Source organism: Echinops telfairi, unplaced genomic scaffold (genome assembly GCF_000313985.2).
Source record: "Echinops telfairi isolate 266 unplaced genomic scaffold, ASM31398v2 ScPeMD7_12;HRSCAF=54, whole genome shotgun sequence".
NCBI classification, from domain to species: Eukaryota; Metazoa; Chordata; class Mammalia; order Afrosoricida; family Tenrecidae; genus Echinops; species Echinops telfairi.
The window spans coordinates 1-12,246 of NW_022103909.1; the positions used below are offsets into that span (position 1 = coordinate 1).

The 12,246-nt window shown below is 48.1% G+C and overlaps 1 protein-coding gene across 2 annotated transcripts in view; it reads left to right on the forward strand.

Moving 5' to 3' along the window:
- The first annotated feature begins 29 nt into the window (after positions 1-29).
- The window catches only part of AAAS (aladin WD repeat nucleoporin), a 12,854-nt gene continuing 637 nt past the window's right edge, over positions 30-12,246 (forward strand). For both annotated transcript variants that reach the window (XM_045287345.1, XM_004711334.2), the window contains exons 1-14: positions 30-222; positions 743-870; positions 4,172-4,227; positions 4,496-4,587; positions 4,776-4,822; positions 5,094-5,192; positions 5,470-5,613; positions 10,597-10,717; positions 11,005-11,129; positions 11,309-11,369; positions 11,511-11,601; positions 11,741-11,834; positions 11,922-11,989; positions 12,142-12,223. In XM_045287345.1, coding sequence (XP_045143280.1) covers positions 100-222; positions 743-870; positions 4,172-4,227; positions 4,496-4,587; positions 4,776-4,822; positions 5,094-5,192; positions 5,470-5,613; positions 10,597-10,717; positions 11,005-11,129; positions 11,309-11,369; positions 11,511-11,601; positions 11,741-11,834; positions 11,922-11,989; positions 12,142-12,223 — 1,331 coding nt within the window. In that variant the 5' untranslated portion in view covers positions 30-99. The remainder of the gene's footprint in view (positions 223-742; positions 871-4,171; positions 4,228-4,495; positions 4,588-4,775; positions 4,823-5,093; positions 5,193-5,469; positions 5,614-10,596; positions 10,718-11,004; positions 11,130-11,308; positions 11,370-11,510; positions 11,602-11,740; positions 11,835-11,921; positions 11,990-12,141; positions 12,224-12,246) is intronic.

The following is a 12,246-nucleotide window of genomic DNA, read 5'->3' on the forward strand; positions in this document are numbered from 1 at the left end:
TTGCTCGCCGTTTGTCCCATGCGGCTACCCGTCTGCCTCTGAATCTAGCCCGGGAACGGAGTCGGAGGAACTGGGTTTGCGCCGCCGCGGGCGGGCGAGATGTGCTCCTTGGGGTTGTTCCCCCCGCCGCCGCCCCTGGGTCAAGTCACGCTATATGAGCACAATAACGAGCTGGTGACAGGCAGTAGCTATGAGAGCCCGCCTCCTGACTTCCGGGGCCAGGTATCCTGGGCGAGGAGCGAGGGGGGACCTGCAGACCTGGGGGCCGAGTTAGGGAGAGCGAGGGAACCGAAGTAGCGTGGTGGGAGGAGGGCGGTCGGCCTGGGGGGCTGAAAACACCCGAGCCGGGGTGAGAGGCTGGAAGGGGCTGAAGTGTGTTTTTCCGGAGGGAGGATAAGGGATGCTGAGAACGCTCAGGAACTGAGGAGCGGACAGGGCATGTGATTGGGCAGGAGAACGTCGGTCGAGACGGTAGGGACAGTCTACTAGTATAGGGAAGGCTCAACCTGGAATATACTTTTTCCACGGTATTCCTTGGGGAGAAAGGGGAGGGAAAGCTACAGGTATTGAGCATTTGCTGTGTGAGAAAGCTAAGACCTGTTTCCCTCTTCCACGAGTGTTTGTGGAAATGGGTGTCTGGGCCCCTTACCGTTAGCCCAGGTGTGGGTTGGCGATGGCAGAGTTCAGCAGAGGTCTGGAGATTAGGCAACTCATTGTCACACCCTTAACTTCTGGGTTGCAGTGGATCAATCTTCCTGTCCTACACCTGGCTAAGGATCCCCTGAAGACTCCTGGGAGGCTGGACCATGGCACAAGAACTGCTTTCATCCACCACCGGGAGCAAGTCTGGAAGCGATGCATTAACATCTGGTGAGGCATGGCACAAAGGGTCGCCCGAGCCAGGCCCTGCACTTCTGGGGAAGAGGTTGACTAGCCTTCTGCTTGAATTGTTTTTCCAAAAGGCTGTTTCATCCGAACTCGCTTGCCCAGAAGCATATATCGTTGATTGTATGAGATGATCACTCGGCATTGCTGTTCTTTTCATCTCTAATGACTTGCCAGTTGTCGTCTTTTCTTTGCCATTTGTCTTTTCTGGTTTGATCACGGAAGTCTGCTCTTTGCCACCTAACCCAGTCTCAGGTTCCCACCAGTTCCCAGCCTTTACCTGAAGTCCAGTAAGGTTAGGTATAAAGTTGCATTGAATAGTCTCATACACCAAGTCATTTTGCACATGTGGGAGGGGAGCCCTACCGGGAGGGTTCCTTTCCCGTTTCACTTTCAACCTGTATGCCTTAATCATATTGTCCTTTACTTTCTTCATCTGTAAAATGGAGCCTATCATATGAGTCCATCTACCTGCCCTCAAGTAAATTTTGACTCATAGAGACCTTACAGGACAGAGTAGGACGGCCCCTGTGGGTTTCTAAGACTTTAATTCTTTCCAACAGTAGAAAGCCTCATCTTCCCCCTTGGAATGGCTGATGGTTTTGAACTGCTGACCTGCAGTTAGCAAGCCAACTCATAACCCAGTGTGCCACAGGGCTTTTTATAATTGACAAACAAACCAAACGCACTGCCATTGAGTAAAATCTCTTAACTCATAGCAACCGTATAGGATCGAGTAAGACTGCCCCTGTAAGTTTTCCAGACTGTAATTCTATGTGGGGGTAGCGAGCCCTGTCTTTTCTCCCAATGAGCTGGCTGGTGGTTTTGAACTGCTGACCTTGGGGGTCGCAGCTTAGCTCAATGCGGAGCCCCTGTACCACCAGGCCTAATTTATTTATTAGTCACAATTTAATGAATTAATAGACATAATCACTTAGAGAACAGTGCCTGCCCCATGTGAATCCCTATAACTGTTGGGTTAGCTACTGTTAGTAGGGTCTAAAGGGTATGTTCATTTGCAATTTAATGAGCTGCAGCCTACTAATCCTCTGTTGGAACAGTGTGTATTTAGTTTCACCAGCTATGTAGGAGAGTCCCTGTTTCCACCACATCTCATCAGTGGTGATCTTTGGTGTGCAGGACAGTTTGATGTTAACAGTTTATTTGCATGTCTCAATCCATTGCTTAAAAACACCAAGATTGCACAACTCTTATTATGATGAACTGTTAAATTTTATGTGAATTATATGCCAATAAACTATTAAAAAAGAAAAAACTTATACTACCATGCTGTGCTGAGTTATATTGCAGCCTGTGGTAAAAGAAAAACAGTGTCTTTATTTAAATAAGATAGGATTTTTTTTTAATCTTGTGTTCATTTAAAAGGTTTTTGTCATGGATTTTTTTTTCTTTGCAGTAATTTCGATTTAAAAAAATAATCACATTAAAATATTTATCTTGGTTAAGGACAAACATTCAACACTGACCTTTATTTAGCCTTCTGCTTTTCTGGCCCCTGCTTCTCAGCTTTTTGTCTTTTCTCTTCCTGATATTCCTTAAGCCTTGGTGTTCCGGGGGCCCTAGCACATCTCCCTTGACTTCTGATTGGTGCTCCTAGATGTTCACTTGTCTGCCAAAAATTCCTAACTGATAGTCTTCTTCGCACAGTCTGCATATGCAAAACCGGCCTTTTCCCTTCCCTCCCAGACCTTCTGTCCGGGTTTCTTCCGCTCAAAGAAGAGGTTCACCCTTGCTGTAGGGGTCCATATTTCGAGTGTGGGTCTGGGACAGATAGACTGGCATTGGCTCTTGGCCCTGTCCTTCACTCCCGGGGCCACCAAGGTGCTGTTAACCTCTTCCTGCCCCTGTGAGTCTCACCTAGAAATGCAGATGATACACAACACTTGTCTTTGTGGTGATGATGCAATTAGCTAAAGCATGTGAAGCACCTCGCCCAGCACCTGGGACCCGATGCTCGAGCAATATTAGCTGTTTCAATCCATACCCAGGTGTTGCTCTTGATCATCCTCTTGCCCTTACCACTTTGCCTAATCGGTCCCCAAAATTCCACTCATTTTGATTCCTGAATTTTTCTCAACTCCAACTGTACCGAATCAGGCCACTTTCGCCTTTTTCTAGGTAGCGTCTTAGCTAAGGTGACCAGACGTCCCGCTTTTGGCGGGACAGTTCTGACTTTTAACAATTTTTCCTGTGTCGCTTTAAAAAAGTCCCAATTTTTGGAAAGAATGCACGACAAGCTAGGGTATACGGTTTTCGGCTGCCATGTGGGTATTTCGCCAGGCTATGAGTTTTATCAATGGTGTCCCGCTTTACCAATGTTAAAATCTGGTCACCTCAGTTAGCTGATCTGCTTACTCTGGTCTTCCTCTCTGCAGCCAGAGGGAGTTTTCTAAAATGCCACTGTCATCAATTTACTCCTCTGCTGACACCCTTTCCATGGCACTCCACTCACCGTCATAGAGCAAGTCTTGACTTCCTGACCTGCTCACAGAGCCCTGCAAGACCTCCGAGCCTTAATGTCTTCATCTGTAAAATGGGCAGAAAGGAAGCGGTCCAGAAGACCAGTGTGGTGATTAAATGAAAGGGCATCGTTGTACAAACCCCCAATAAAATGATTAAAAATATAATAAACTAAAGGGCAGTTTATAGAGTACCTGGAACATAGCACTGATGAAATGTGAATGCCTTTGTGTTTTCATAACCGCACCTTATATTTATTGAGTACTTACTACATGCACGCAAAAGAATTTATATCTCATTTAAGCCTTTTACAACCCTATAACGTGGGTACTATTGTTATCCCTATTTTTTAAGATGCAGAAACTGAGGCACAGGCAGATTAAATAACAAGATCAGTTGGAAGCAGAGATGCTAGTGTTTGAGCCCAGCTTGTCTGACTCTTGATTGCATGTGCGCGTCCCCCCCCTTACGTCCCCCCCTCCCCGTCCCCCTGCTTCCTAGTAAGTGACCCAATTTTTTTTTTGCGACCCAATTTTTACCAGCCCTCCGGCAGCCATCTAATCTGTATAGACAGTTAGACATGTTTGCTGTATGCACATTTTGCTTTTTGCGGGGAGAGCTTAAATACCAATCACGTTTTTTGTTTGTTAGAGGCTTAATTGACTTCATGAACTGTGAGTGCCCTTATTTTTAACACAAGTATATTGAATGAATGAAACTTGGGGCTTCGCACGGTCGGGGGGTGGGGGGTGGTTGTAAGAATTACAGGAATCTTGCTTGACTCATGCCTGCCTTTGCTCATCAGGCGTGAGGTGGGCCTTATTGGGGTGCTGAATGAAGTTGCAAGCTCAGAGGAAGAAGGTAACTATACTTCCTGCTGTGTCTGGGGTCTCCCCTCTGTGTTCTCCCAGAGCTACCTCACCCCATCACCTCTTGGCCCAGCCTCTTCCCCTTTAATGCTGTTTGCCCTGGACACGTTGTCTACACTGCTCCCGTCATCTCTGTGTGACCTCCCTCACCTTTCCTGGGCTGGGCAGTGCTTGTCCTTGCTCACGCCTGGCGGGGAGGGTGCTGAGTGAGGACCGACCCTGTGAGCGGTTTAATCACAGCAGCTCCCTCGACCCCGCAGTGTTTGAGTGGGTGAAGAAGGCGTCTGGCTGGGCACTGGCACTTTCTCGCTGGGCCTCCTCCCTCCATGGGTCCCTGTTCCCCCATCTCTCTGTAAGTGCCTCTCCCCTTCCCTCCCCTCCATGGTTGCATGTCCTTTCTCTGAAGTTGCACTTGGGTGGGAAGAATCAGTGAGGGCCAAGACCTCTAAGGGCGGGGTGGTTGGGTCCCCAGTGGGCACATTAAAGGGATGAGCGAGCTACCTCTGCCCTAGTGTGTCCTCTGTCTGGCTGCCCTTACAGCTTAGGAGTGAAGATATGATTGCTGAATTTGCCCAGGTCACAAATTGGTAAGTGCTTAAACTCTGGAACTTTGGTAGGAAGTAAGCCCTGAACCTTGGAACTTCTTTTGGGGAGAGGGAAGTCAGAGGTGAGACCACCCCTCCCTGCCCCACTGCCACTTTCCAGACTGCTCACCATATTTTCACTCCTCCGACTCCCCCGCCCCTCCAAGAAAGAGAACACCCCACCATCTCTTCCCATGAAAGGGAACCCAAGCTCTGGGCTGCGGTGTGGGGCAGTGCACACCCAGGCCCAGACTCCCTGCTCACCCCGCCCCAGGAACAACTGTTGCTTGCGGGGCTTTGCCTGGCACCCCCACACCAACAAATTTGCAGTGGCCCTGCTAGATGACTCCATCCGGGTGTATAATGCAAACAGGTATGTGGGAGTGTCCCCTCGCCCCTTCCCAGCCATGTTCCCAGGTCCCAGGGGAACTACTCGTCCTGAGCTTCCTCACCCCGAACGGGCCAAGAGGCTTCCTAACTGGGCATGTTCGGTGTCCAGATCTAATCTTGATGGCACTGTCCTCTGTTTTGGCCGTTCTGGCTCTGGCTGGATCAGCTTTCTTCTCTGTGATTCTTCCGTTCTCAGTTCCCCGGGGGCCCCTGAGCCTTGGGGTCCCTGCTTTGGCTCAGTCCCCGCCCTTTCACCCCAGCACCATAGTCCCCTCCCTGAAGCACCGGCTGCAGCGAAATGTGGCGGCCGTTGCCTGGAAGCCCCTCAGTGCCTCTGTCCTGGCTGTGGCTTGCCAGAGCTGCATTCTCATCTGGACCCTGGACCCCACCTCCTTGTCTACACGGTGAGTTCTTGCAGCCTGGTGGGGGTGCGGGTGGGTGGGGGTAAGGAGGTCTGGAAGGAGACATTCTCTGTCCTCGGGGAACTTCCCGGGACAGTAGGGAAAGCAGACCTCAGGTCAGGGTGGCGGTGCTCATGCTGTGATTTAGACAAAGGGCTGCTTCTAGAACCGAGGGCTCCTGGAATTGTGGGAGAGCCTATCTGGCTCAGGACCTGGAAAGCCTTCCTCTTGGCACTGTGACATGCAGGTGTGGCGGAAGAGAGAGAAGTGGACAGGCATAGTAAGCTGAAATCGGCGAGAATCCAGTGGAAACTTAAGTACATGCACAACTAGAGACCGATTCTTTAAGAATAAAGAATCACCCTATTTAAGGAAAAAGAGAAACACCAAAGTATATGATTTTTAGAATGGGAAGGGTCAATACAGGTGTGGATGAAAATAGAAAAAATTGTAAGTAAAAGGATATATCCTACTTGAGGCCAACAAATTTAAAAATCTAAAGGAAACATTTTATTTTCTAGCAATGTATATATAACCTCTTTAGACTCGAGAGGAGTGGTTCTCACCCTTCCTAAGCCGTGACCTTTAATACAGTTCCTTATATGGTTCCCCACAACCATAACATTATTTTCGTTGCTACTTCATCACTGTCATTTTGCTACTGTTATGACTCAGGTGATTCCTGTGAAAGGGTCGTTCAACCCCCAAAGAGGTTGCGATCCACAGGTTGAGAACCACTGCTCTAGAGAAACGCTGAAAAAGGCGCACTGTATGTATACGTAAGATGTCAGACAGGTGGCTTTATAAAACTGGATCTAATTGTCAAGGAAATAGGTTATTTCGGTTCTTTGAGCTAGCCTAGTCATAGAAGCCAAGGAGTCCTGGTGGTGCAGTGTGTATGCACTGGTCAGCTGTTCAAAACTACCAGCAGCTCTTCAGGAGAAAGACGAGGCTTTCTGCTCCTCTCAAACACTAGTCTCGGACACCCACAGGCGCACTTGTGTAGGGTCGCTGTGAGTCAGACTCAGCGGGATGGCGGGGAGGTGTTTTTCTGAGTGAGATCAGAGAAAAATCTGGAAACATTCCCAATTTACTTCCTTTTTCCTTTTAATAACTTTTTGTGTGGGGAAAACTTTAGATATATATTTAGATAGAAGTTTAGATGTATAGAAAGCTGCAGAGATGGTAGAGTTTTTGTGTGCTCCTCACCTGTGTGCCCCTCTACACAGAGGGGCTTCAGAGAGTGGGGGAGATGGAATTAGAAGTCACTGGGATTTTGTCTTCATGTTTTCCAAACCATTTTCTTGGGCACTAATCCAGACAGCATACCCTCCCGTAGTTCAGTCACGTCAAGCAATGTTACACAGTAGCTGCCAAAATCAGTTTCAAAATGTTTTCTTCCAGGAGGAGAGGGAAATGAGCTGATACCAGGGGCTTAAGTGGAGAGCAGATGTTTTGAGAATGATGAGGGCAATGAGTGTACAAATGTGCTTCACACAACTGATGTGTGTATGGATTGTGATGAGTTGTATGAGCCCCTAATAAAAGGATTTTAAAAAACCCCATTTTCTTCCTTCTTGAATTGATACCAGCACCCCATACCGCCCCTCCGCGCTACACCCCCCAGGAACCCTCATTCTAGTGTCTCTGGGGTCATCGGAAAATTTTCATGATCTTTTTGAAGTCCCCTTTTATTGTTATATTTGTCAAAGCCCCAAAACTGACATTTGTACATTACTATTCACTAAACAGATTTTATCTTTTCTTTTTTTTTCATTAATGCTCTCTTTCTGCTCCAGAATCCATCCTGGTTTATTTTATTTTGTGGAGAATATACACAGTAGAACATAGACCAGTTCAGTGTTTTCTACATGTAAATTAAAAAAAAATTTTAATGGTGGCTCGTACAACTCTTATCACAATCCATACATACATCAGTTGTGTCAAGTGCATTTGTACATATGTTGCCATCATCATTTTCTTTCTACTTGAGCCCTTGGCATCAGCTCCTCAAATTTCCCCTCCCTCATGAACCCTTGATAATTTATAAATTATTATTTTGTCACATCTTACACTGTCTGACGTCTCTCTTCACTCACTTTTCTGTTGTTTGTCCCCCAGGGAGAGGGTTATATGTAGATCCTTGTGATCGGTTCCCCCTTCCTACCCCACCTTCCCCTCATCCTCCCAGTATTGCCACTCTCACCACTGGTCCTGAGGGGTTAACCTGTCCTGGATTCCCTGTGCTTCCAGTTCTTATCTATACCTGTGTACACCTTCTGGTCTAGCTTGATTTGTAAGGTAGAATTGGGATCATGATAGTGGGGGTGGGAAGCATTTAAGAACTAGAGGAAAGTTGTATGTTTCATTGTTGCTACACTGCACCCTGACTGGCGCGTCTCCTCCCCGTGACCCTTCTGTAAGGGGATGTCCAGTTGGGGTCCCCACTCTGCACTTCCCCTCATTTACAATGATACGATTTTTCATTCCTTGATGCTTGATACCTGATCCTATCGACACCTCGTGATCACACAGGCTGGTGTGCTTCTTCCATGTGGGCTTTGTTGCTTCTGAGCTAGATGACCACTTGTTTATCTTCAAGCCTTTAAGACCCCAGACGCTATATCTTTTGATAGCCGGGCACCATCACCTTTCTTCACCACATTTTCTTATGCACACGTTTGTCTTCAGCGATTGTGTTGGGAAGGTGAGCATCATGGAATGCCAGGTTAATAGAACAAATGTTCTTGCATCGAGGGAGAACTTAATCTCACTCTCCTTTTATGAAGTGTTTCTCCATTAACATACACTCACTGCTCCCCGCTGTTCTTGGGGGAGAATGTAATTTTTTGAGGTGCTGCTGTCAATTTGATTCCAGAGTCCTGCTTTGTTTTTATAAAGCTGCTATTGCTCTAATACCTAAAGCCGGACAATAGGTAGTACAAGAAAAAATAATTTTAAAAAAGAAAGAAAATAATTGATGTAATAGTTAAGATTTTAAAACCTCAAAGAAAATATTAGTAAGTGAAGTTCAAAAGCATGTTAGAGACTAAGATACATTAACCAAGGATGTTTTTCCAGTAATTAAGCATCATTAGGGAATTCTAGTAACAAGATTTTTTACATTATCAGATTAAGGTAAGAAAATGCTTATTGTAACAAATGATCCTTCCAAAAGTAAGACATTCCACTTGAAAACAAAGAATACAATAGAATAGAAAGGGGAGTATGTATTCAAAATCAGTGGCTAACATGATGAAGGGTGAAATGGGATATTGAAGGCATTTCCAATAAAAATAAGAATAACACCACCACCACCACGTCCAGTCAACATTTTCTGAGGTCCAGCTGAGTGTAGTGAGAAGAGAAAATGAAATAAAATCTTCATAAAGAAGGAAAATATCAATTGGACATAATGTGAATTCCTAATTGCTAAAAAAAGACTAAGGAATTTAGCAAAGTGACAGTACACAAACTGTAAAAGTTTTTTTTTTTAACAAAAATTTTTTTAGAGTATTTTCTTTATACAAGCAATCAGCTGAGAAATATTCTGTCTAGAATAGCCATAATAACTGCTTCTCTGGGGCAGGGAGGTAGGGAATGAGGAGCTGATAACAAGGGCTTATATAGAAACTAAATGTTTATAAAATAGTGATGGCAACATATGTACAAATATGCTCGAGACAACTGATGTGTGGGTTGTTATACAAGAGCTGCAAGAGCCCCCAATAAGATGAGTGTTAAAAAAAATAAATAAATAATTGCTTCTCGACCTTTTGGCTAAGATCAAGTGTAGAATGGCCATAATAATGATTAAATTAGGATAAATTATTAAATGTAATTTAGACATCTGGAGAACGTTATTGAACATTTAATAAGAGCTGGATACAGAGACATGCTATATCCCTTGGTAGAAAATTTTAATCCTGAAAATGTCAAATTAGTTGTACTTTGGGTCACAGTTCCACTGTACTTTGCGTTTGTGTTTTGTGAACTGGACAAAATGCGTGTGTCAGCAGCCGTCTTGGAGCAGGGCACCACTGCTGCCTCTTTCCTGTTGAGACCCAGGTTCCATGTGGGAGAGAACTGGTTCCTAGTCAAGGCAGGCCTTGCTTGCCCGTAAGTATACGGATGTACAAGCCTTGTTCTATGGGAGCTTGCCAGTTTCCCTTGTCCGCTTATTCCCGTGTGGATAGACCTTCAAGAGCAATCGTGCTCAAGGCTGACTTTCGTTACTAATTAAGTGTTCGGTTTTATCAAGAGTTCAGAGGGGTCATTTTGGTTTACACTTGGCAGTTGAATCTTTATGAAAGAATAAATGTGGAAGACCTGCCAAGAGAAATGTGGAAAACAATAGTGAGGGAACACTCGCCCTGTCCCAGGAACCCTCAGTCTAACCCACTGCCGTCAGAATGACTGACTCAGCAGCGGAACTGCCCCCTAGGGTTTCCCCTCTGTATAGAGCAGACGACCTCGTGTTTCTCTGGCTGAGCAGCAGGTGAGCTTGAACCACTGACCATTTGGTTCACAGCCAAGCAATTGGCTGTGCTTTAGCCACTGTGCCGCCGAGGGCTCATTGACTTGCCCAGTAATCAAATAGAAAGCTACAGTGATGCAAGTTATTGATACAGGAACAGGCCAACAGCTCGGAGTGACAGAATATGATTGAATGAGGTGCTGGCCATGTGTTCAGTGGACTATCGTGAAACCGCAGAAAAGAATGAGCGGAACCTCTTGGAGCGGACCTGAAAGGCCGCCTGTGATGCACTGTCCAGTTGAAAAGATTCATTTGCAGGTCGGTCCGCAGAGCTCACTGGGGCCGAAAGTGGTTATAAACCCGCCACCGTCACACTCCTTTTCCTTGGGCTCTTTTTGGGCTCAGGAACCAATGGGGCGGAAAGGTTTGTAGAAGAAGGAGATAAAATAGAATGATTGGGCTTTTTCTTCCTGTCTGCTTTCTGACCCCTACCCCCACTTCCCTGGCAGGCCCTCCTCTGGCTGTGCCCAGGTGCTCTCTCACCCTGGACACACACCTGTCACCAGCTTGGCTTGGGCCCCCAGCGGGGGGCGGCTGCTCTCTGCTTCACCTGTGGATGCTGCTATTCTTGTGAGTTGGTTCCCCCTACCTCTGACGGGCATTTTGGAAACCTCAGCAAAGAACGGTTTTGCCCGGTGATAGCCACAATCGCCAGGAAGGAGAGCAGGGAAAATTGTCCTTTCAGTCCTAAACCTGCCCAGGGAAGGAGCCACTACCCTCCCGACTACTGAGACGTGCAATCCCTGCTGGCTGTCCTTGTAGGCCTGTGTCGGGTCCCTCCTGTCTGTGAGCAGTGGTGGACATGATAAGGATGCTTCAGCTCGTCTGCTTCCCTGCCCCTCTCTTCCCTCTCCTAGGTGTGGGATGTCTCCACAGAGACCTGCGTCCCTCTCCCCTGGTTCAGAGGAGGGGGCGTTACCAACCTGCTCTGGTCCCCGGATGGCAGCAAAGTCCTGGCCACCACCCCGTCGGCCGTCTTTCGGTGAGTGGGAGGTCAGCAGCGGAGCAGGGAAGGGACTCGGCTCTAACAATGAAGGGATGAGGCAGAAGTTGTGTGCCCGCCCATTGTCATTTTTGGTCCTGACCTTGGAACTGACAGGGAGGCAGGTCCAAGTTTTGGAACCTAGAGGCCCAAAGTTATAATGTGCCTCTCTCTTTTAGAGTCTGGGAAGCCCAGATGTGGACCTGTGAGAGGTGGCCTACACTGTCGGGGCGCTGTCAGGTAAGAGGGGGTTGTGACTCAGAGCAGCAAGGGGTGCCAGTGAGCCCCTGCTCCCCAAAGCCAGGCCCCCTGCCACCTCTTCCCTTCTGTTCTGCATCCCTTGTAGACCCCTTCACCCTGCCTCTTGCTCCTTTACCGCAGACCGGCTGCTGGAGCCCGGATGGAAACCGACTGCTGTTCACCGTGTTGGGGGAGCCCCTGATCTACTCCCTGTCCTTTCCAGAGCGCTGTGGTGAGTGAGGGCCACAGGAGGCCGACTGCGCCACCTCACCCAGCTCAGCGATGGAGAAGCGCAGCTACTAGGGGCTTGCCCTCTGGAGGAGGGGGGCGGGCTGGGGCTGGGGCTGTCGACCATCATTCCCCATCCGCAGGTGAGGGGAAGGGCTGTGTGGGAGGTGCCAAGTCAGCCACCATTGTGGCCGATCTCTCGGAGACAACAGTCCAGACACCAGATGGAGAGCAAAGGTGAGCTGGAGCCAGGGGCAGAGTCAGGAGGGGAGGTGGAGGGACCATGCGGAGTCCTCCCAACCTCACCTCTGTTCTGACCTGTAGGCTCGGGGGAGAGGCCCACTCCATGGTCTGGGACCCCAGTGGGGAGCGCCTGGCCGTACTCATGAAAGGTGCGTGTACGCGTGAGGAGGAAGGGGCAGTTCTCGTCCCAGCCATCTGTCCACCGCTCAGGGGAGACCTCTGCTGCCCCTGCCCGGGGTGGGGGAGGGGGTCTTGCTGCCAGAGCTTCCCCCTCAAGCCCTGGGTCCGTGATTTCTTGTAGGAAATCCCCGGGTACAGGATGGGAAACCAATCATCGTCCTTTTCCGCACTCAGAACAGCCCGGTGTTTGAGCTCCTTCCTTGGTAAGAGCTGGGAGGCCTCCAGA